The 25,953-nt window shown below is 33.4% G+C and overlaps 2 protein-coding genes across 4 annotated transcripts in view; one reads left to right on the top strand and one right to left on the bottom strand.

The window, feature by feature from the left end:
- Window positions 1–3,698, top strand: part of LOC117125539 (acyl-CoA (8-3)-desaturase-like) — a 20,079-nt gene extending 16,381 nt beyond the window's left edge. For all 3 annotated transcript variants that reach the window (XM_033272062.1, XM_033272063.1, XM_033272064.1), the window contains exons 10-12: window positions 372–548; window positions 1,848–1,973; window positions 2,450–3,698. In XM_033272062.1, the coding sequence (XP_033127953.1) occupies window positions 372–548; window positions 1,848–1,973; window positions 2,450–2,513 (367 nt within the window). In that variant the 3' untranslated portion in view covers window positions 2,514–3,698. The remainder of the gene's footprint in view (window positions 1–371; window positions 549–1,847; window positions 1,974–2,449) is intronic.
- Window positions 3,699–4,041: 343 nt separating this feature from the next.
- Window positions 4,042–25,246, bottom strand: LOC117125540 (cyclin-Y-like protein 1). Its single transcript, XM_033272065.1, has 8 exons — window positions 24,656–25,246; window positions 19,193–19,249; window positions 17,755–17,872; window positions 13,209–13,296; window positions 11,768–11,887; window positions 10,794–10,960; window positions 9,613–9,775; window positions 4,042–9,248 (listed from the first exon to the last, which is right to left on the bottom strand). Exons 1-8 carry the CDS (start codon window positions 24,849–24,851, stop codon window positions 9,135–9,137), a joined length of 1,023 nt encoding a protein of 340 aa, XP_033127956.1. The 5' UTR covers window positions 24,852–25,246; the 3' UTR covers window positions 4,042–9,134.
- Between the last annotated feature and the right edge of the window lie 707 nt (window positions 25,247–25,953).

Here is a 25,953-nt window from a genome sequence, read left to right on the forward strand (position 1 = left end):
ATTCAGCGTTTTTACTATATTTCTAGGTTTCCTATTTCTACGTTTAATCGGCCCATGTCTCAGCCACAATATTTTGAGGCCAATATTATTTACGAACCCAGTTAAACTTATTTACTAGCCTATTTCAGCGTGCTAATTATTATATTTAGGCGACGCTTCTTGTAGACTGGCATACACGGTACCAACGCTGTTCTAATATAGACAATGGGTCGTGTCTCATACTGTATTATTTGTTATATTTTTATTATTCATTATTTTCACTTGACTTGCATAAATAATTTTGTTCGAAGAACATTTATATGCAGTTGTACTTCGCAGCACTTCACTTGCAATTTGCAATTTCTAGTATGTAATACTATTTTTATTTGTAGAGTTCTTGAGAGTATCTGGTTTACATGGGTAGCCCAGTCTAACCATATACCGATGGAGATTGATAAGGACATGCAAAGACCATGGTTAGAGTTACAACTAAGGGCTACCTGTAACATTGAGAAGTCAGCATTCAATGACTGGTTTACAGGCCACCTCAACTTCCAGATTGAACACCAGTATGTACAAAGATGTAGCTACTTAGCTACTTGTATAGTAATAATATTATGCCAGTTAGAGTATATCATGTCCATAAGGCCTCTCATGCTTCACAATATTGCCCTGGTAATTGGATCATATGCCTATGGAACACATACTCAGCTTTCTGGGGCGAATTCTATAACATTGTTACTGGCTCTGGATAGGGTATACTTTGACAGATCCCTGGTCAGTGACGAGGGCATATTCCCATACTGCGGTCTGCTGGTTTGGAGTTCTTCTTGTTTTTTCAATTACATCTGTTCACATGTTTTTGTTCATAGAGACCTTCATATTTTGCGTGGTATAACTTCATAACCTTTAATCAGCCCAGTGGCATTTGAGCCTAACAGTTACCATACTTACACCCCTGGGTAGAGAGACTAGGTATAATGTCTTGCTCAAATCTGAAACCCTAAGGTTTATACTGTGAACTGCAAGTATTCTGCCAACTGCTGTTACTAGTGGGAATACAGGTTACATATGTCTTGGTTTAATCACTGCGCTGATAGTAAAACAATGGCACTTGTAAATTATCTTACGAATAAAGAACCCACAATCCAATGCACACCATACATGTTGCCGTGCACACCACCATGAAAATTAAATCTATTGTACTTCAAAGGACTTTTCAAAATTTATGCATTCATACTTAGATGTACATAGCCACCTACAGGTGGAGGAGCTCATTCTAAACATGCATGGGAAAATGAATATATCTATTGTGTGCTAACCAAGGTATGACAATAGGCCACCTTAATATACGTTGAGATTATTACCATTTGACATTTTACAACAAGGTCATATCTAAAGTTTTTCATTTCCAGAAATACAGTATCTGTATGATTTGAATTGCTCCCTGTAATACATATTGCTAATTATATGCAATTTTATGTTTGTGAATCGTAACAACAAAATTTAGTGTACTGTATATTTTTACCTTATTAAATGGACCTACACACATTAAAACTAAAATACTTTTCCATTACAGTAATTAAATGGGATAAATAATTAGAACTTAACGCTCACCTTTTTTTTGATCCCAATTAACAGAAAGCATGCAAATTAAAAGTACACTTAAAAACATGTTCTCATTTAATTTTATTCCTGACTCTGTATTATTAATTTCCTCCAAACAATGAAACATTATCATTTATTTGACAATTAGAACCTTGTTGCATTAACGTTCCTTCGTTACTGCACTGCAAGTTGGATTAAATTTGAAATTGTTCCAAACACAACAAAATAATGTAGTAAATTATTTCTATTCATTTTTTCAGCATTTTCCCCAGTATGCCAAGGCATAACCTACACAGGATTACCCCACTTGTGAAGTCAATATGCAAGAAGCATGGTATAGAGTACAGAGTGAAGACTTTAGGAGAAGGTTTCGCGGACATTTTGAGGTATGATCAAAATTTCAATAATTGCACATTTAAAAGGATGAGATAAGATATCAACTTAAAATAAAAACAAATCATATTATTTCAGATTTACAGAATTTCTATGAAAATTTATAAGTTGATTACCAGCCACTTAAAGGGTCTATTTAAACATACGGTAGGAACAATAATTGTCTATATCTTTTATCAGTGTAATTCAGTGATATAGATTTAAATATTCATGATGGTGATGAAATTAAAAATACAATATTAATACATGTCTCCCTTCAATTAACGACCACTTTTTGGACTGGGGTTTCAGTGGTCTTTAGCTGATTTTGGTCCCTAATAAGAATGATAGATAAAAGGTGATGTTAATATGGGACCACAGAAATGTAGTCTTTATTTGGAGGTGGTTTTTAATGGGAATGGTCTTTAATTAGAGGGACACCTGTATTAGTATGAGAAATATATTATGACTTGCAAAATTTCTTTTATAGGTCCCTGCATAAATCTGGACAGATTTGGTTTGATGCATATTATCATCTTCGTCATGACCTTTAGTTGCTATGGTAACCACATCAACTGTATCAGACCTTTGAGGACAACTTGAGTGTCCACGCTGTCAATGTCAGTGGACCTTTCCAGAGTGTCAAAGAATCAGAATGTGTTATTTAAATGGCGTAGACAAGAATACTTGTATTCAACATATACACAAGTTTGCAACTGCATGTATCGGCTGTTGCTTTGTAGGGCTTAGCAACCATGTCAAGTGGTGGGGTTTAGTGGAATGGTCCAATAGCTGGAAGTAGTATTAAGTATTTAGGTTGTGTTTTTTTTTAAGCAATACGAACACATGTGCAAGAGATCAAAAAACAAACAAATCTCCAAAGCAATTATGAATTCCAGTAGATATATTTTTTTTATATATATATATTTATTCTATATCTTAAAGATATGAATAAGTACATGAAGCTCAATACAAGAAACTCAATACAAGAAAGCTGGGCGGATAAAATATAATTTTTAATTTAATGTTTGTTTTGTTGTACTTTCCTTCATGTTATAAACAGCTCAAACTGAAGAAAATTTTATCATTAATAAAAAATTATTTCAAATGAGACAATTTTATCATTTCAAAATTTATAACTATGTTAACATTCAAGATTTTTGTTTGTTTTCTCTCACTTTTATCATTTTTATGTATACTGTACCACTTCGAAAAGCGGTACTTGAAAGTGCTAGCTGTTGAAAAATATGAAATATCATGAATATTTTATATTAGAGGTTATTTTTTGTATTTTTTTATGAACATAAAATTCAATAATTTTGTTTTAATCAAACACGTTAATGCATGATTAATTTTTATATTAAATGTTGTAAATAGAGGATTAAATATGAAACTAATTATGTTTAATGTTTTAAGGAAATATATGGAAATAAAGAGAATTTATTAGCTGAACAATTCTTAATATATTGGGAGCATGAGTTTAGAATACTGTCACCAATGAGAATTTACTACTATTCGTTTAAATATTAGATCAAACACAGAGAATGATGTCTTATTTACAAGCCCGTAGCCAGGGGGTTTGAAGGTTTCAAAAGAACCCCACTCTTCCAGAAATGCCATTTAAAACTATTAGTAAAAACTACCATTTGCATAAAATACAAATATATGATAGTTGTCATTTTAGTGCCATTTCCAGACATCTAACAGTGGTGGGTGTAGACCTTCATAAAAGAAATTAGAATTAAATTGTGTGTTCAAATTACTACACAAATAAGGAGAGCCGCAGGGTTCATATGTTGCGTATGTGATGTGTGCATTTCCATACTTTGTACAATTTCTAATGGTACATTGTTATATCAATTCACAAGTTGTTTATGTTGATCGCAATTTGAATTAAAAAGCAGCTCAAGTCAGAACTTGTTTATTTTTTATGGATCGTCCTGTCTCATATGAAACAGTTGTCTGGTCAACCATGTGCATTTTGTCAGCGATTTTCATACAGGTGCATAATAAGGGGGTGACTTACATAGTACATACTGTGTAACAGCGCAACACTAGGCAGTTATGAAAAAAACAACCTTATACATGTAATTTCACATTTATTTTCGTAAGTTGCTTTAAGGTAAAAAAGCAATAGCTATCTACATTTACAGAAGCACACACAAAAAATAATGTTCTTAAATCGAAAAAAACCGGTTTTTTTTAGTCAACGACCTATAACAATTGAGTGTGGCCAATTTGAGTTCCTTAATCTTAGCCTTTTGAAATTAGAGCATTAGAGAATAAGAAAGGAAATATTACTTGAAAAATGTCACAAAAATGAAATACATCTTGGTTTTGATTCCTACAATTAATTACTAATCAAATAACCAGAGATTTGATTGGTCCTTAAATAAGAAAACAACATGGAAATATAAACACAATTGGTTCACAGTTGCCTACAAGTAAACAATAGAAACCAATTGGGTATTTACAAACACATGAAAATATGAAAGATTAAAAAAAATTTCGAGCTTACAAGAATCATAACTTGTTTCATTTTTATAACAATATATTCAATAAATCTTGTTCCTTTGTTTAAATACAGTATTAACATAACATGAGAATTTGTATACAATAAATGAAAGTCTAAAATATAATGAAATAGGTGGATTAAATTTGGATGTGGAGTTGTTATCTATATCAAGTGGCAAAAAGGAAGATATTTTTATATATATTAATTACAAGAAAAAGGCATTGACACGCATTTTCAGAGCTGTGAGGTGTTATCACTGGGCCAGACATAGTTCAAAGATCCAGTCCTGTGCTTCATTGCCCACAATCAGCAATTTAATCTTTAATAACAATCAATGGTTACACCAAATATATATATTAATTTAACTATCATCAACAACATATCACTTGCACATTCACCAATCATTCATAAAAACATTTCAAAGGGGATTAATAGGCATTCGTCATTGTTTTTTTTAATAAAAAAAATATATTACTTGGGATGCATACCATCAATCCAGATGGGTAACAACGAAGGAAAGTTTAAGAGGGGGGGGGAGCACTGTTGAAGGAGGAGCACTGATATATTTCAATGTTCTGTATTTTAAAATTGAAAGATTTATAAATTTTAAATCTTGTCAGGAGGATTTGTTTCGGCAAATAATGCAGACAAATCTGGCTTCGGGAGTGCATAGTATATGGTGCAGAATGTTGACATATGTACATATAACATAACCGTCATATTTTAGCTGAATACCGAGCATCTATAATATAAACAATATACTTATTCAAAATTGATTGATGATTGTAAACAACATATGCCTGTAATACTAATGGTAAACAAAATAGTCTAATATGATATTGATATTAACAGTAATTATAGAAATGGTAATAAAAATAATATAAACATTAACATTAATAATAATTTAATTACTATAATAATTTGTCTTGAGTATTTTGTTGACATTAAAATTTACTGGGAAAAATAAACCAATGTTTCTTGGAACTGTATTCTAACATTTAATGTACCTAAAAGTTATAACGAAAATGAGAAGCTCGCGCATTCTCACAAGCAAGCACAGATACTATGGAAACTAACCCACTCCCATATGATATTTGCATTTTTTTACTATTTCATTATCAATTTGTCTCCGTGTAAGTAAGGAGACATTGCGTATCAACCACTGATCTCTACTATAACAGCTGGATTGCTCATTGGCTGGTTTCAGTGAGGCCACCAAAGCCACGTTGGGGAGGGGGGCCCTACATGACGTATCAATTTAGTTAGACAAGTTTCTTTTGGCATTTGTTTAAATTATTGTTACGCATAATGATTCTTGCAAAAATGTTACTAATAAATTTTAATTTAATGTAATGATTATTTTCCAAATGTGACTTTTTATGCAGTTTAAGAAGTTATTTGCGTTGTTAGAATCTATGTCACTATAACAATACGACTTCGCTTGCGCTTCTGTAAACTGCATAAACAGTCATGTCCAATCATTAGATGTTTTGAAAAGAATTCAAACGTTAAATTTAAATTTATTAATGAAAAATATTGCAAGAATCGTTATTTTTTTAACTATAATTTAAACAAATGTCAAAAGAAACTTGTCTAAACTGGTGTGTCACTTAGGCCCTCCAACATGGCGTCGGAGGCCTCGCTTTTTTCTGTACGAGATCGAACAATCCTGCTTTTATAGTAGAGATCAGTGGTATCAACTCATGCAGCAAAATACAATTAGATGCATAAAAAGAAAGCTCATTAGACTAGATCTCCTGGAAGTGGATTCTTCCATTCTGACAGCTTGGGACCCCTGACCAAAGAATTAGATTTTATATATTCCTATGATTAATCATGGAGGAATTAGTATCCTCCATGGATTAATCAAGTCAAAATAGACTAGTACTTTTTAAATCACCTTTACATATTATGTACTAGAAATTGTTCATAATAATTTATACAATTTACTAGAGAAAAATTAAAGTTGCTGAATTGATAAATCAGGGAATGTATGATAAACAAATAATGTCAGAGGCATACAACATCATAAACCACAGAGGGCAGCAAACACATGTACTGTACTGTGAACACCAATTACTAGTGCACAGATTTAATATAGTACAAGATTTCTTCTAGGCAATAATATTATATCACAATATATGGCTGCATATCAGTGGCAGCGCCAGCAGGCATCCAGAGGGCGCAGAACCCAAGCCCGTAGGTAGGATTTTTAAAGGGGGTTCACAAAACGGAACTTTGAGGCCAAACCGACCTCGGCCGCACACTAGCTGGGTTAAATTTTAAAGATATAACACCTCAGATGTCTGGGATTGGCAATAAAAATGCCAAATTTCAAATATTTGGAGAATTTCCAAAACTTTCATGCAAAATGGTACTTCATAGTAGTAGTCTAAATGGGCATATCTGGAAAAGGGGGGTTCTTTCGAAGCCCTTGGGACCCTCATCAAGGAAGAAGCCAATTATTTCTTTGTAGAATTAGCGATGATCAAAGGAAAATAGGGGTTGTTTGACTACTCAATTTACCCCTCCTGGATATTCCCCTGGTAAAGCTAATAAAAATGTAGGGCCAAAACAATTAAGATTTTATTTTAATCATATCCAATGAAAATGGAATATGAATATTATTTTCATGTACAGTTTAAAGAGAAAATCAACTTGTATATTTTAAGTTTACAAAATTGTTCTTAGTGCCTTGACTAAAATATTAAAAAATTTATTAGGGTTTTATTTAAAATCGAGAAAATTTATGGTAAAAATTGTATAAAAACTTAAAAAGGATAATGTAGGCCTACATAATTTGGAATTGTGAACATATTAAGTCTTCTTTAGAAGGTAACAATCGATTTTGTGGGTTGATAACATGCGGAAAGGGTGGACTCATCAACTCCCATCCCAGGAATTAAACTATCCTTAGTGGCCTTTGAGTAGAGCTTTTCCATCATGATTTTCATATGGTAATTGCAAGAAAAAAGACACAATTTTGCATAAATTGTTAATAATAGGTTTAAGGTGTTACTTTGCTACAAAAAATATTTATAATTAGCATATCATACTATTGTAATCATAGTACTGATAAAAAGTTCTTCTGCAAACTTCCTACAAATTAACAATTTGTATGGTTTTCAATTTACCACAATAGTGTTTGCAAATCAATTAGTAAGAATAGGTGTTAGAATATCAATATTATAAGCTAAAGTTTTAGAATAATGTAGGTATTAGATTGCAGTTTTAAAATTTTGTAGGCTACAGTGTTAGAATCTAAAGCAAAGCTTATGTTACCCTTGCTACTAGTGGCTGGTAGCACTCGGCTTGATTTTCACCCACGATTGCGCAACTATGTACAACTGCAAGTATAGAACTGGCAATTCTTCAGTTACATTCTTTCGCTAAAATATTTATATCGCCACGGTTGCTCTTCATCATCGGCCATTTACGAAAGGTCAATTGATGTCAGATGATTTGAGTCAAGAGAGCAACTCAAGCTTAGTTTTATAGGCTGCAGAAAAGGCTGAAGTGACAAAGTCTTGCAGGCTACAATATTAGAATTGCAAGTCACCCATGCTGTACAATTAAGAGGTAAATTTGCTTGGGTACAACTGTGAAACACTAAAATTAATTCTCTGTGACAGCGGCATTCTCTAAAACCATACAACACTATTAAAGTACACTTGGCTGGACAAAACAGCAGTTAAGGATAAATAGCGCCCTCACCGACACTTAGGGAAATGTTTTATTTGGTCGTTGGAAAATTTCACAGTTCAGTATACAAAACCAATAGCTAAACACGATTTCTCATTTACATTAATTTAAATAACAAATTCCTTTACAGCCTATGCCATAACTCACTGATATATACAGTAGGCTATACACATAATTTTCACAATCGAAAACAAAAAACAATTACGAAAACCACAAGATACTGAATCATAAAATGCGAATATACATTAATGTATTATTTTACCATCCATTTTGTACCAACTGCAAAAGACTTTTCACCTAGATCAATCTAGAACTTAGGGCATCTAGGCCCTAAGAGGACCTAAGTACAACTACAGTGTATTTTCATTCGTTATCAACTGCTTCAATTTAAAATCAAATTACAGTCTACTTCTGAGTGACCCTACAGACAACTAATAACAACATGCTATCCCACAATACCAGGTAACGGAATACTGGCAAAGGAATGACATGACTCTTGGTTTTAACATGGTTATTGCACATGCACTAGCATTTAACAAACTCAGAGTAGAGTGGCCGACCACATTCATTACGTAAAGACCACAATTCGTAGTGACTCTGAATTAAAAAAAATGGTTCATTAGGGTGGACTAAAAGCATCGACTCTCTAGCATTTACACGACAGAAAATTATTGCAAAGCATTTCCAATAACCTGCCAGGGAAGGGGTATTGTTAATAACGCAACGATCTTAATAGAAGGTTATTAGACAACACATGGCAGGCAATGAGTGATGGTATTTCTGTGGCTTAACACGGTAGATTCCCCACATAACCTGGCTAACCTTCTACAGCCATACACAGCTGAGCCAAGCATGACCAGACACTGCAAGATCTAGCTTAGCTTTACTGCGCCATGGCAATGTGCATCTGGCGTCAATGACTTATGTCCTAATGACATAATACAAACTTGAGGAACTGTCATGACAAGATGGCTGCCTTGAAGCGGGGCATAACGGTGATAGCATCTGCACTCTGAGAACGGGGTAGCTCTACACTATCCTGTAGTTTATCCTCGCACAGCCTGGAAATTGCCTGCAAATTACCAAGAAGTCAAAGTTAGTTTTAAAAATATAATAAACCATATAAGCTGAAGCAAACAGTAATTTGAATCTCTATAAAATGAGAATAAATTTAAAAAACAGCTAAACTAAAATATTAATTGGACTAAATAAATGAATTAGTATTACAAATTACCAAGGAAATAAAAGTAATAATAAGAATAATAGCAATAAGCCTATCATATTTCACTTAATTTTCTCACATACTTTCACAATATTTGTTTAACTCCATCTTTATATTTTAATATTTGGCATGTATATCTCAGATGAGTTATAATGTGCCAAACAACGTGCTAAAGAAAAGTATGAAAATACATCAACGAAATAATGACACCTACCTCAAGCTTCATCGCACGGTCTTTGGTTAGTGATTCTACCGGGAAATGAAGATCGTTGAATTCTGCCAATGTTCGGAGGTCAAAGTAATACTTAGCATATACGCTTGATGGTACATTTATGTTGAATTGAAGGAGTTCTAAAAATTGACGTTCTAATTCATTCCTTTAAAAAAAATTAAGTATATTCATTTTTAATTGCATTGAGAATAATTTTTGATATCACAGAAATATGAAACCGTCATATTATTATTATGAAAATTTAATTTTCAATCAATTTTGTCATCATTATCGTTATCATTATTGTCGTCATCATCATCATCGTTATAATCTTCCTCATCGTCATTAAACTACTAATACCCCCTCCTTGACTAATACTTCTTGACTATTAATACCTCTATATACTAAATGTCTACCTGACTAATACAAACCTAACACCTGTAACCTGACACCCCAAACTTCACCATCCCCCCTGCTCGATGCAATGCACTCCACTATTCACTCTTTCATCATATTCCAATCATCTAGAACAGACTTCTAATTAATACACGCTTATCCTCCTTCATCTCTTCTTTTAAAACTCCCGACCACCTGCATTATTAAGCCAATTAATTGCATCTTTTATTTATTTATTTATTTATTTATTGTCTTGTTTATTTATTTATTTCTTATTTTTTTTTACGTAGTTATTTTTTTATTAATTTTTATTTTTTATTTATTTTATATTAATTTTCTTCTTTTATTTATTTTTATTGTTGCTAATTACTGTATTGACTTAAGCGTAACATTAGCCTACTGACTTTGTGCTATTTATTATTGAATTGTTATGTTATTCTGATAGTTACTTTGTACAGGGAACAGTTCCCTTTGTTCCTATCAGTCTCTTATTTGAGTTAAATAAAATTATGAATTATGAACACCTTTCCCCTTACTAACACCTCTCCGCTGACTAAAACCCTTGCCATTACTGGTATGTCTTTCTAACATACCTACACTATCTTATACCTTTCCCTTGAGAAAACATCCCTCCACAGACCAATATTTTTTCCTGACTACCAACCATCCCTCCCTTGAGCAATATCTTCTTTCACATAACACCCCTTTCCCTGACAACTGCTGTACCTTCTCCTGACTAACACCCCTTCCCTTCCCCCACTAATTTAACATAAAGAGCCAGCACATACATGTCTTCCACTGTCAGTTCCTTGAGTATCTGGCAATAATCCACGTTCCAAACTGCTTGGTCATCCCACACTTTGGACGCTAGAAGAATTGCGCCTAATACGGTCCTCTTCCAATTTGATGGAATGATATCAATATCAGCATAAGTTAATAATCTTTCTATGTACACCTGTTGGGAAAAAAAGAAAACACAATAAATGCAGATGCCTGCCTTCAAATCTCAGGGTCCTAGGTTCACTTCCTATGATGGTACAAAATATTTTCTCACGACTTAAACACATCTTAACTTTCTATGCCTTGTAATGACACTTTATAAAACATCACACTTTTTAAGAGGGCCCATGAATACCAGCCGACTTTCTATCTAGGTTCCAGTGGAAGGGCCTCAATAAATATGATTTAGAAAAAATAATGTAGATGACATTTTAACTATCTTCAATTTGTTATGATAATTTTTATAGCAGGAAACTCCATGCTTCCACAATAATATATAATACCTTATTGTAGACAACATCAGTTCAGCATAAACAAAAAGTATTGAAGAATAAGGATAAAGAGAGGGATAGTAAAATAATAATGAAATTGACATAGATATAAGTAATGAGAAAAAGTAGTCAGATACATGCTGTGCCTTTTAACCCTCAAGTCATTGGTTCAAATCATATGTACTTCAAAATGTTTATGCATGAATAAAACCAACTCTACTTATTGCATGGTTCAAGTTGAATACAGACAAAAGACGGGCAGATACTGCACCTGATGGTCAGCAGTCGACATGGTTTCATGGAGAATGCAAGGCGATGACGCACGCACAATGAATTGTTTTTAATGACAATCCGCTTGGACTGCCATCGACAATTAGCAGAGAGTGTCACGTTGTCAAACGCTGACAGAGAGCAGAGGTAGATTTCGGCGGCCGACCATCATATGATGCAGTTTGTGCCTGGCTTAATAAAACATAAATGGTGAACCATACCAATGTAACTATAGCACACTCAGCCGTGAGTTGAGCCGCGTTGAACAGCAGACGTATGAACTTGTATATATGCTTGTGTTCAGGATTACGCGTTGCGTAATCATCGGGCAATGAGTCCCTCTGGAAAGCAAGATCGAAAAAAAAAACGTTCATGGATTATATACTATCATGAAGTCATCCTTAACATGATCACACGAAAATCACCTTGAATTGTGAATGTGTCACGCATTATGCTTTTCAAATCTCTATGTGATCGTTCATTATATCAAGGCCTTGCTTGAGCAATTTTAAGAGATAAAGGTTATATTGACTAATGTAAGTCATTACTAACTCAATTTACTGTTAAGTGCTGTCATTGAAAAAAAAATTGGTCAGTAAACAGAAGACTTACAGATAGAGGGAGCAACTGGACTTAAAAACCATGACATGGTAAATTACAGATGAGGTAGTCTGACTAGATTAACTTACATAAAGAAGGAATAGTTAAAGATACATTAGTGGCGAAAGTTGGCCTTACATTTATCAAGGGTGCTATTTAAACCTAAATATTGGGTAATTCTGAGGGGTACAGCAGTTTTACAGAACTTACAGAAAGGATAGTTTGGTTCACACATAGGGGGTAGTTAAGTTCACACATAGAGGGGATAATTTGGTTCATACATAGAGGAGGTAGTTTGGAACACACATAGAGGGTGTAGTTTGGTTCACTTATAGAGGGGATAGTTTGGTTCATATATAGAGGGGTAGAGGGAGCTTTTAAAATTAACAGTAGAATTAATTTGAAACAAATATAGAGGGGGATAGTTTGATAGAGTAACTTACTGGGCCATGTGGGTTGTTTGACTAAAAAGATAGAGTAGGTAGTCTGATTTACAGAGGGCGGTATGACATAAAGATAGAGAGGTACTGTAGTTTACCTTAAAAGACAAAGAGGTTAGGTGAACTTAGAGGGTGTTGTTTAGTTGAATCCCCCATTACTTGAGCACCTGCGAGTTATGACTGGCCCTTGTGCCTCAAATTGCCTATAAATGATGTGGTGATGTGTATGGTGTTTCTCGTCTGGTAGCTTTTATGTTTACAGTACATTGATTTTGGTGAACTTCCTTCTTTTGTGCCTTGAGCACTACACAGCAATGGATATGGGTGCTTTAAAAGTCTTTTATTATTATTATTATTATTATTATTATTATTATTATTATATTATTATTATTGTCTGACTTGCATATAGATGGGTAGTAATTGAGTATTTTGACTTTATACATTGAAAATAGTTCAACTGCAGTGGGTTAGTTTGATTTACACATATATAGGATGGATTGGCTTACAGTATGGGTTTTTTTTTCCTTACAGAGGGGATAGTTGATCTTAAAAGACAGAAGTGAGAGCTTGCCTTACATAATACTGTAGAGGGATAGTTTAACATAATTATAAAGCAACTTACAGATAGAGGATGGAGTTTCTCATCAAATATTTTCAAACCTCGGTTATCTTCTCTGTTTCGTATAAGGTAATAAATCGCTAGAGCAACACTGAAAGGAACGGTAATCATGAACATATAGTTAACATAGTTAGAAATAGTCAACTGTAAATGGTCAAAATATTAAGTCACAAACAGTAGTTTTAAAAAATTCTAGCATGGATGCTGAAATATAATAAATACTGTAATAATATACTGAAGACTTGAAATTATATGTTTCAAGAGGCATTTGTGAGTTCTCAGAGTACTATTTTATGTGATGACTTAAGCCCTGTCCAGACTATCAAATCTTATTTGACATGTGACATGCCTATATATGGTCATGATGACATCACATCATGACCATATACAGGCACATCATGACTATATATGGGTAGATAAGTTTGTTTTGTTTTTTTGTCAAAGACAATCTAGACAGAACTTAATATTAATATGGAAATTTAAAAAAAGCCTATGTGTACTGTGTTCTTGATTTGCTGGGGAAATTTTGCATAACAGAATTAATGATGTTACTTGTATACATCCGATGTGTACTTTTGTCTTTAAAATATTTTGATACTGTAGTTTGTGCATCCAATCCAAAATAGCAATTTGTAATAATTTGCCAGGGCCTGAAGCCTCCAGGTAATCGGCGTGATCTCCAGCACTTCCCAGAGCAAGCCAACATCAACCAGAAATTAACCCATGTTTCACAAAGTCAAGATGTTTGGAGGTATTTTCCTACTAACTGTATTATGAATTGTCTCATTGAAAATTTGTGCACATGATTTTAGCACGTGCAGCAAAATACAATAAGATAGGTAAGAAAGTTCATTAAACCAGTTTACAGTATTGTACTGTACTTCAGCCATAAAGTGCTTTCTATGTTAGAGGACTTTTGTTAGTTTAGTACCAGCAACTAGTTAAGATGTCTAAAAGGTGGGTGTTATATGTGTTCACACTTCCTGATTAAAGTTTGCACATATTTTCCTGTTACAAGTTTATTCAATGCAAGCACTGTACGCAATTTGTCTATTCAGACACATTATTATTTCCTGCTTCAACAAGGTAAATACTCAAGCCAACACTTTTATTGTCTAAATAACTTTAGGCATGTGTGATGTTCAATTATGCTGACTTGTGACAGCCACAACAAACACTTGCATAATACAAACTGTATATAAAATCTAGGAAAATTGACATATGGATTAAAGGGAGCGCCATCAAGGTTGAGGGCTTTTAAGTGAGGGAACAAAATATAGCAAATAAGGTGATGAGTAAGGTGATGAGCAAGGTGATAAGTAAGGGGATTTTTAACTACATTTTAAGAATTTCACACTTGACTTGAATTACTAGACTAATGAATTGGTCGAAATTTATCAAATTATGAAGGTACTATATAAATAAAATTTCACAGAATATTTACAACAAAAAATAACAAAAGTAAATTTTCAAAACTATGGGCCTATATAAAAAGACGGGGTCCTGATTTTAAAGACAGTACAAAACATAGAATTATATTCCTTTGTATAACCATCAAATTCCTTTAAAAGCTTACACAGTCAATAAGATGAAGATTGTACCTTTGATATTAAAAGTGTTGTCACTTTGATATTAAAATTGTATTAAGAGAACACACTATTAACCTATCTTTCCAACAGTGTATGTTTTGTACTCTTGCAAACATGATGGAAATAATCAATGGTCCCTTAAGTTAATTAGAAGACAGCTAATTATAAACAGCTGATAATTGCAAAAGACATTCCACTTAATCAATGTGCAAAGAAACCTTAGTATGAAATGTACAATGACACAGATATGAGATCATTGCCAGATAGTTTACAGAAAGTACAGCACATTAAATTACATTTTCTTATCTAGTATTAATAAACTAAAGGGCCAAATCACTGAAATTTACTGTTCTCCCATGGGTCAAAGTAGGCCCTAAGAGAGGGGCTTTGATTGTGCGATGAAGATAAAATCTAGGATGTAATGACGTCACACAGAGTCATCGACACAAGCAATAGACCGAGTTCTTGTCTGAATTCTAGCACATGGTTAGGCCGAACCTACTTTAAACTGCGCTGTGAATGCAAGGGGATAGTAACAAATGAGAGAAACCTGTGCTAGGGTTACGCTCTCTTGTTCAAAGCTCCTACTATTTTCTAACGGTAGCCAATTGGGGTGTTGGTGATCTGTACTACTGTCCTAAAACCAAAAAATAATCTACTGGAAAAAGGAACTGTAAATAAACAGTGACATGCAAATGAGCCAAAAGTCACAGAAGGACCAATGCAGTTGTGGCTCTGCACATTTGGAGGAGACATCTGACCCCCCCTGAATACAGGCCTGGGTTTTCATCCTTGATTGTGGGATCCATATGCCCAATGTGTACTGTTTGATGAAATGTAAAGTTAGATGAAAACTGTGATAAGTTGTATTTCGTATTTGAATCATGGTAGATCTGTTAATGTATAGCTTTCTACCAAATCAGATTTTTATATGGCTTTTGCATGTATAGAAATTATGTGTATAATTATAATTAACCTAGGCAGGAATATCCAAGGTGGTATCTATATAACAATAATTATTACATTTTGTTAGATTTCATTCTATGTGTGAATCAGGTATTAGAGAGAGTAGAGGATCACTTCCAGGGGTGTATATGGGGGTGGGAGGTGGCCCAGCTCCCATTGTTTGGAAAATAAAAAGCAGGAAAAGAAAGAAAAAAAAAAATTATCACCCGAAACGCATTAGGCCTTATTTTCGGGTGTCCGGAAAAATAAAATTTTGAATGGGAATTCCCCAGACCCCCTAGGGTAGTGTTATCTTGATCAGTCCCACCTTCGCTCCCACCCCCTTTCAGACATTTGTGGATCCGCACCTGTCTTCCATCCTGTAGCTGTTGAGCTCGCTCTGTTGGATGTGAGGGGAAGTGCTTATATTTGCTTAGGGCATTAATAAATGGAAATCAGATCCATGTGAATTAAACATGTGAACTTTGTAACCTCTCATTATAATAATAAAAAGGTTTAGATTGATTAGATAATGTTTCATGTAAAATTTGAACTTGAGACCTTTGGCTGGCTCAAAATACAATCTTCTGTAGAAATACCAGATTGTTGCATTAAATGTTTCAAATGTACATACAAAAGTATCCTGTGATTCTAAATGTTTGTACACAGGATTTGTGAAGTTTTTATACAATACAGTAGTAAAATAAACGCCTGTATCCTGGGGAAGGATACAATGGGTGTGTACATGTACATTATGCACTATCCCCTTATTCCCCTGCCAAATCAGAAAAGTTCCACACTTTTAAGACAAGTGACAGGCGGATCCAGAAATGTCCGAAAGGGAGGGGGGCTGAAAATGGGGGCCGATTGAGACAATGCTACACTAGGGTGTGGCAAATCCCCTGTGAGTTCTTTGTTTTCTGGACGCTCGAAAATAACCTCTCAGGCATTTTGGGCGATCAATTATTTCTTTTTCTTTCTTTCTTTGTGTTTTATCTTTCGAAAAGGGGGCCGCGGTCGGCCCGGATTCCCTCTAAATCCGCCCCTAAATTGAGAATGTTGTGAATATAAAAATTATTTTTTAGTAATAGAGTACTAATAGAGATTAAAATGAAATCTTAAATCTTACATTTTAACCAGCAATCTATCTTTAGGCCAATATTCTGGCATAGTAGTAATGAAAAAACAAAGCTGTGGGGTCCATTTTGGCACCCCACCATTCCTGGAATGGATACGGCCATTAGATATTCAACTTGCCTCAAATGATGCGGTGTCTGTATAGAGCCGATGAGAATCATAATGCCTTTTTACTATAGTACAGGTACAATGATGTGAAATCCAGAGAGAATTTAACTTTTGCTACGAATGATCTGACACTTCAAGTGGCCATTTAACTTTAATACCTTTGAGACTTTGTAATGTACTTTCTTGTACGATGATAGCTGAATGTAATTATAATTCCACCAAATGTTAAAATAACAATTAGAGATCAATCAATAATGAAGACAAGAATTAACAATATGACAATTTTTTTATTATATCAGTAGAATCACTTGAAATATCACACAATTTAAAGGGATGCAAAAGAAACTGTGAGAATATAAAGCAACATAAGATAGAATAATAATGAGTGATACTAACTAATTAAAGGCATTTACGTTTAGCACTTTCGGTATTAGAAATCATAGCATGTGAAGCTCTTTTAAATTTCTGGGGGTATTCATAGTCTCGAATAAGCATTGCACTGAATTAAAACTTTCTATGACATTGATAATTTATATATAACATGTGAGAAAAAACTTCCTTGGTCAGACATTGAACCTAGAGAAAGATTAAGGCAATAATGGTTGTTAGAGTCACTATCTCAACAGACATGACAAAGTTTGATTTGTTTTACATTAGGAACATATCTGAAACATACACTATAAAAGTTTGATCAAACACTTTTAAATCTGACAGATAAAATCAGGCTTTTAGAAAAAACTCAATCATTTGATACATTAAGAAGTACTTACCATTTGATGGTTGCTTTTAAATTTGGCTGACTAACAGTACTATCATCTAAGTAGATGGTCGAACATGAACTACATCGCTTTAGAGCACCGCCATGGTTTCTGTTATTGCGATCATGCCCTTCAATTAAGAAAATAAACAAGATGGAAAAAATCAAATACGCTGGCATGGGGACATCAAAGTCGACTATATGTCTGTTAAACAATCAGCCAACATAAAAAGAAAATAAAATCTGTTAATATAAATACAAGAACATACTGTACTACAGTACAAGCAAATAAAAGAGAGAAGATTCAACAACAGAGCAAAAATTGTAGTAAGCTAAGAAACAAAAAACTAAATTTTAATAAAAAATAGAGTGACTTGATTATCAAGTCAACTTCAGAAAGGCTTTCATACAATATAAGTCATTGTGCAGAAAGAAACCTTAACACTTTATACATTAATAAGACATACCAGTCGCTAAATGAGCTTTGTATCATTATTATTACCCAGGTTATTGTTAACACATTTTAAGCCTCCAGGGAGAATATTAATATTAACATTTTTAATTTTGTATTTCGTACAGATAACTGTAGAACACATTTGATATTCCTGAACAAAGGAATAGCCAACATGTATAAAGTGCCTTGTCCAAAGACACAATCAAAAGTAACAGTGTGGGATTTACAAACTCCTAAAACCACTCCTCATTTTTAAGGAATACCAACAAAAATTTATGATGAATTTCTTTAGTAACATTAATCAATAATTAATAATGATATTAACACCATACACTATATACTGTATTTAAAGGTCAGGATAATTAATGAGAACTTTAAGCTAATATCAACATAGGTTGGTCAAATTCACAATTATAACATCACACAATGGATTCTGTTAATGATACCACCGCAAAATAGGATAATCACAATTATATAATTCTATCTCCATGGTTACAGTACAGTAACCCAATAACAATGATTTAATATACAAGCTAGAGTAGTGTTTATTCAAATTGCTACGCTTTCATTTTTACTGCTTCATGACACGGTTTATTTTTTCTTATTTCTGGATAACACCCAAAAATTTATTTGAAATCAACTGTTTAGTTATATTTTTTTACATTGATCTTAAATTTATTAAATATAATGCAGTATTTTTTGGTGATGTCAACTAAAGTACAGTACTGTACTTGGTTGCATAAAAATGTCTTACATCCATGGTTGCAAAAAAAATTAGTCATAAATATCTATTATTTTGAATATTGCATGTAATTTTGAATCAACATTTTCATGCATATGTAAAAAAAGTGCACAAAGTTGTCTACCCACCTCCCTGCTACCAAACTGTTTGTACACTTTTGAAAATGTTGGTAATTGTGAACCACCCTTAAGCAGCCTTTCATAAATTAGGTCTCTAGATTAGATGAGATAAATACTGTAGTCAAAAACAACATACCTTTCTTGGGGAAAAGGGTTAAAAACATGGTCCGTGGTCCTGGATGTAGTGAAGGATCTATTAAGAAAAAAATAAAATTGAGAATTGTAACTATTAGTTTCCTTAATAATAAATTTTCTCTTATACACATTAAGAAGTTGAATAAATATATAAATTTTCTTTTTCGTCTAATACAAAATATTTGAAATAGTAAATTTTGGCTGGGTCCCACTCGAGGACCCTTGGCAGCCGCATTTCAGTGCCTGTACAAATATGCACTGTTAAATGGATGTACAAGTTAGACATAAATTCAGGAGTAAACATACCATTACAAAGACATGATATCGTATCAATGTGAATGATAATTCCAAATAACATATACTTATTATGTTTCACACATTGCAAATGAGGTGATGATATTACATCATGAGAAAAGGAAAACTGATGGTGTATAAGTTTGTGAAGTGTGAAGTACAGTATTTATTTATTCTTTCTTTTGCCTGGATAGCATTTAAACAGAACACAAAAAGTATGTTTAAAAAAAGGGAGAAAAGAAAATAATACACAAATTATACATGGCACGATGAACGACAAAATGTTCATATAGCAATAAGCTTATAATAAAATTTTAATTATAGAGTACAATATCAGTTACACAAGGCCTCGAGACGGAATTTGTTTGCACCCTCCAACCATATATGTTATATGTTTATAAATGACTCCAGCATCAACTATTACTTGTAACTACTGTACAATATATAGCCCAACAAATGTTATCAATTGTTTTTTTTTAAATCATAATACACATGGAGAACATTGATAAAATAAATTATTTAAAAAAAAACCAAACATTGTTTAGTGATGTCAATTTGCATATTAGACAAAAGGAAAACATCAGTAAGAAAAATTCAAGTTAAGACACAGGAAGCATATTGAATTATTTACAATAACACTCTTTTATCTTTTAGATTGTTAGTACAGTAAAGCTTGGTTTCCATGGCTCACCCTATCGGCAACCGTCGTGACACTTGTCAGGGAGGTTGAACCTGGTTCAACTTTGTCAATTGCGTTGCAGATGAATCCATGTACATTGCTAGCTGCCTTGACGAAATCGGGAAGGCACCCTGATTCGTCTGCAACGCAATCGGCAAAGTTAAACCAGGTTTAACCTTCCCAACAACTGTCGGTGACGGTCGCAGACAGGGCAAGCGATCCTATGGAAACCAAGTTTAACAGCACATTAGAAATTCAAAACACAGTAAAATGAGGTTTAGAAAATCTCTTTAGAAATCTAACTCTGAATCCAACAACTGGCAAAATGAAGGTCCTATTTACAATCTCGTTTTAATCGTGTGTATCAGTATTGTTTAAAATTTGTAAGGCACTTAAGCGGTACAGACTGTACCATTTATCATTGATTTATTGAGCGTATGTAATCTAGTAGGCTTTCAAAGATTACTGCTAAATCAAGAATTGCCTGAATACATCATGAGTGGTAAGATCTAGATCAAAACACTTTAGCTGAATGTAGGTAAAAACAGCCCCAGAAAAAAATGACATCAAACAGGTAGATAAAATGGGCACCAATTATAAAATTTATTAATAAAACCGATTTCTTTTTAAATCTTCCAACTGTCTAAGGGTGCGTTCGGGCGAGTTTTTTGTGGAGTCTAACACGGTATAAATCCGGAAACGGCCATTTCCAATTTGCTGGGTTTTTACCCATAATTTTACAAATAATTTCTGAAAACCTGACTAATAAGACTACTTTGCTGCTGTTGTTAGCATTGTTGGAGTAAGCTGTTGCCAGCCAGAGGATGATAATGGTGGTGCAACACAACAACACTAGCTTACAGTAGATGCCTACATTATGTAATTGTGTCTTTGTAATCCGAGCCGACTTTACCGTTAAGCAAGTTAATTTACCGTTATTCTAGTAAAGTTAAGTCACTTAACTTTCAGTGACTTAAGCCTTTATCAAGCTATAATTGACTGGTTCACGTCAAACTTTTAACTAGTTAAGTCGATCTATATCTAGATAAAAGTTCGACGTGAACCAGGCTAGTGTTTTTGGAGGAGCAAAAGCAGCATGTGTTAGTAGCAGGGAGCATTTTTTATCACTTAATTGCCTTTGATTGTTTTAACACGCCCCAGAAGTAAAGTCTGGTTTAATGTTCATGGTCCCTGCTTCATTACAGTTTAATATTTCCAAAAACAAAACTGAAAAGCTCGATTAAATAAATTATTTCAATGGAAAATTGGGCTGTGCACAACATATTAGGCTAAATGCATGTCTTAAAATTAAACAGATGCCTTTAAACGATGAATACATGCAAGCACATAGCCAGGGGTCAAAAGAACCACCTTTTCCAGAAATGCCATAATTATTCGATCAGCTTCGAAGTTGTTGTTAAATTAAAGCCGTGGCTGGAGATATGGTACTGTATCTTACTGTAACTCCCGTTTGCTAAATGTACGGTAACTTGCACTATCCAATAACATGCTGCAACCAGCGTAGCAACATCGATCAAAAATTGCTGGCTGTGAGCCTGCTTTCCTGCCGAGTTGTTATACAAAAGTGACATAAAACAACATCAAATTCACGAAGCACAAAACAAGACCGATACAGTAATTGAGCAACTCACCAAAAATGAATACAAAATAAAATTAAGAATGCCATGACTACTGAACAATCAATGGCAATCTGCTCTCACATATTTCATGAAGTAAACCAATGGAGTTAACTTACTAGTTACTACAAGATACATTATTATGTAACACCTTTATTGTACAATAGCCAAGACTATATACAATAACAATGTGTTAGCTATACTGTAGGTATAATTTTTGCCCTACCAGTACCTGGCGTGAAAATGTACATACTAAATATTAAATATGTGTGAAAACAACTGCGAAAAAAAATCGCAATTTGTTCTCGAGTGGGACTCGAACCCACGATCTCCAGATCACTAGCCTGGCATCATACCTCTATACCACCGAGCTTGCGCCTGATGGCCAGGGTTGAATTCAAGTCCAAGTAAGCAGCGGGTACTGCAATGTGTAGCTTTCATATGACTCGGGAAAGGATAGTATAGGGCAGAGTGTAATCACAGACAATATACGGTATAGGGTCTACATCTTACCTTTTCTTGATATAGCATTTGACCTGACCTAATTTGAAATATATTACATTACTTGAGAGTTTTGATTAGATTTTAAAGTTTTTCTTCATTTTATTTATTTTTTTTTTTTGAGAATTAATTATCTCATCATTTAAAAGGGTCCAATTAATTATAATTCCTTAAATTACACATGTGAACATGAATGTGACTTTGTGAAATAAATCGAAATCGAATACTCCATTGGTTATTCAACTAAATAATTACAAATTTATGAATAATAATATTTTGCGTGAAGTTCAATTTGTTAAGATTTAATTTAGTATCTTCTTTTTGTTTTATTTGTTTGTTTGTATTCTGGGTGATATGATCATAGCCTGGATTTTTCCCAAGGAAAACCTAGTTAATTTGGGCATGAATGAAGTAGGCGACGTGCTTATTGATATGCGAGGGACTACGATACACAAACACTGAAAAAAGTTTAATTCTAAATATAAATTAAATATAAAATAAATAGAAAGAATAAGTATAAAAAATATTATTGTACTTGTAAATATGCATGGTAAATGAGCAGTGGTTTGCTACTTTTTTAGCTTTATTAATTTGCGAGACCGATAATGCATTTAGCAGTGTAACAGCGGCCATAGAATGGAATAAACTCCCTACAGTTATTAAAACAACAAATAATGTTGAATCTTTTAAAAAACTACTGAAAACATATCTTTTTTCAAAATTAACTTGAGCTTATTGCTTCAAATCATTATTCAACTCTGTAAACGCTATGATATAGTTTTCTATGAATAGCGTATCTAAATACTAATACTAATACTAGCAGTCAGATCAGGGATGGCAATGACAGTGAGTTTCAACACAGTCTACAGAGGCCAGATCTAGGTTTGTCAACACACATAGTCCTAATTCTCATAGGCCTACAATCTAAAAAAGAACTTTTGATTGGCTAAGTCTAGACTAGGACTGAGGGTAGGCCGCCTAGACCCCTCCCCCTAGAGTGGTAGGCCTAGGGCCTAGGCCCGGCCTAGACTATCCTAGTTGGTAGTGGCTATCGGCACTGCCGTAGTGCCAAAAAAAGCTGCTGTTTTCTATCGGCATTGCCACAGTGCCAAAAAGCTGTCGTTTTCTATCGGCACTGCTGCAGTGCCAAAAAGTTGCTGTTTTCTATCGGCACTGCCACAGTGCGAAAAGCTGCTGTTAATTAATCGAATCAATGTTTTTATCGATAGATGACATTGGTATAATTCATAATTCATAATTTTATTTCACTCAAAACGTAATGAGACTGGTTAGGCAAAAACATGTCCCTGTACAAGATGCCTTCCAGAGAAACAATGATAATGTTACTGGCAAAGACATAATAATAATAATAATAATAATAATAATAATAATAATAATAATAATAATAATAATAATAATACAGATAATAATAATAATAAATAAATAATAATAAAAAGTAAATGATAATATTAATAATGAATGAAGATAAAAATATATCATTAAAGTGAATTCAGTTATTTATTAAAACAAGATTTGGAGGGCTGCACTTCAATGTCATAATGGTGTTGTATTAATGATGTTCTAAATATTTGCCTTTATTATATCAATAATTGATTAGGTCTAGCTTAGCCTATATTATTAACATTATAAACATTATATTATATTTGTTTAACAATTAGTTTAAATAATTATTTCTAATTAAATTATTAAATGTATACAATATATATTTATAGGCCTAGGCATATATACAAAACAAAAAATAAACAAATAATAATAATTTTATGATAGTTTGATTAATGAGTAATAATCAGCATATTAAATAAAATTACGTCCATGCAAAACCTGCTTTTAAATAAAAACGTTATCTATTTGATTCTGTTTTAAAAAATAATCTTTTAAATTATAAGTTTATTTTCTGCGATAATTTTATGCACATATGCATATTCATGTTTTCAATGTTAATCTGGTTGATAAATAATATATAAAAAAAATTAATAATAATAATAATAATAAAGGTGCTCGAATAATGCTTTAGTGAATAATTAATAATACTTCAATAATGCTTCAATAGGCCTACTGTATTTACGACAGTGTGATTAATGAGATAATTGTTAAGTTATAGAAATATGTAATAGGTAGGCCTATTACCAATCGGCAATAATGCCAATAGAAAATAACAGCTTTTTTCGCACTGTGGCAGTGCCAATAGAAAACAGCAGCTTTTTGGCACTGCGGCAGTGCCGATAGAAAAACAGCAGCTTTTTGGCACTGCCGCAGTGCCGATAGAAGCCTCAGCCATCCTAGTTAGCCTAGTAGGCCTAGCTAGGCTAGATGATAAATTCTCAAAACAAACCTTCCTCATCTGCAGGTTCTCTGTCACTTATATGTGGTAACTGATTGACGCTATCCACTTCAACAGAAGAAACCTTTAAACCACCATCTTGATGTTGGTAAGTTATCTCCCTAGGACTACTCGGATCTTTATTGTTCAGAGGGGTCCGCCTAGAGAAAGCACAACAGCAGCGCGAGGATGAGTGTTTGTTACCCATCCTATCCAGCCGCAACACGCCTAGCCCAAGGCTAGCTAGACCTCCAGGACACGGGACTACAGGTTAAAATCCCTCCTTCTTCCACAATCTGATGTAATGCTCATTAGTCGCTTCGAATTCAGTCCATAGGTCAAACAAACGTATCCATACAATCTTGTTATTATCAAAGGTTTCACATCTTTTCGCATGTTTTCCATCCGACAATCTTTTGTACTGGGAAAACTTAGCACTTCCGGATACATGACGGCCACCCTTGCTCCAGACACATTCGGAAAATTGATTGTAGGTTGTCAGATGCCAAATCTCTTAGCGTTATCACGCTTAACGTTATAAGCGAATTTATATACCTATCCTACCTATTCTTAAGGAATTGTAAGGTTTTTCCTTGAATATAAAGGAAAAGGAAATATAAAATCAATGGTTTTTTCCTTCGTAGGCTGGGCATTAGTCTAATGCACAGATGAAACAAATGGTGGCGCTATTATTTTTTTTTTAATCACTTTATTTTTAGTGTCCCAAAGCCCAAGTACAGTAGGGCCTACATATAATGACTAAAATATATAATAGTAATTACTACTAATATTGGAACTAGTAATAATACTAATTGTATTACATCTCATTTATGTGTTCTACATGGTATTAATATTATTTTAACACATTGGAATTCATTTAATTATTTATTATAATTACTGGTAGTAGGCCTATAGCTAGAATGCCTGAGATCCACATTGCTTACCACCTTCTCTGAATGATAGTACGAGGCCCAATTTATAAAATAATGATTTTGATATTTAATTATGTTTTATATTTTGATATCTATTATATTGAATTTATATATGTGCTCCTTCATATTTTTGTTTAAATAGGCTAAGCTTTAATTAATTGTACAACCAGGGAGTTGTTATTTATCTAAATAACAACTCCCAGGTACAACACTGACCTAAAATTAATATGAATATATCGACACTTTTGCAACAGTACGTAACGGTGCGTCCATAAAAAGAAAACTTAACAAAATCCAAACATGAAAAATAAAAAATCAAAGAGAATAAATAGGCCAATGCGAATAATAATAGGTCTACGAACAAATCGTATTATAATT

Source organism: Anneissia japonica, unplaced genomic scaffold, assembly GCF_011630105.1.
Source record: "Anneissia japonica isolate Jap-2015-1 unplaced genomic scaffold, ASM1163010v1 scaffold7731_len1735946_cov199, whole genome shotgun sequence".
In the NCBI taxonomy this organism is placed as follows: Eukaryota; Metazoa; Echinodermata; class Crinoidea; order Comatulida; family Comatulidae; genus Anneissia; species Anneissia japonica.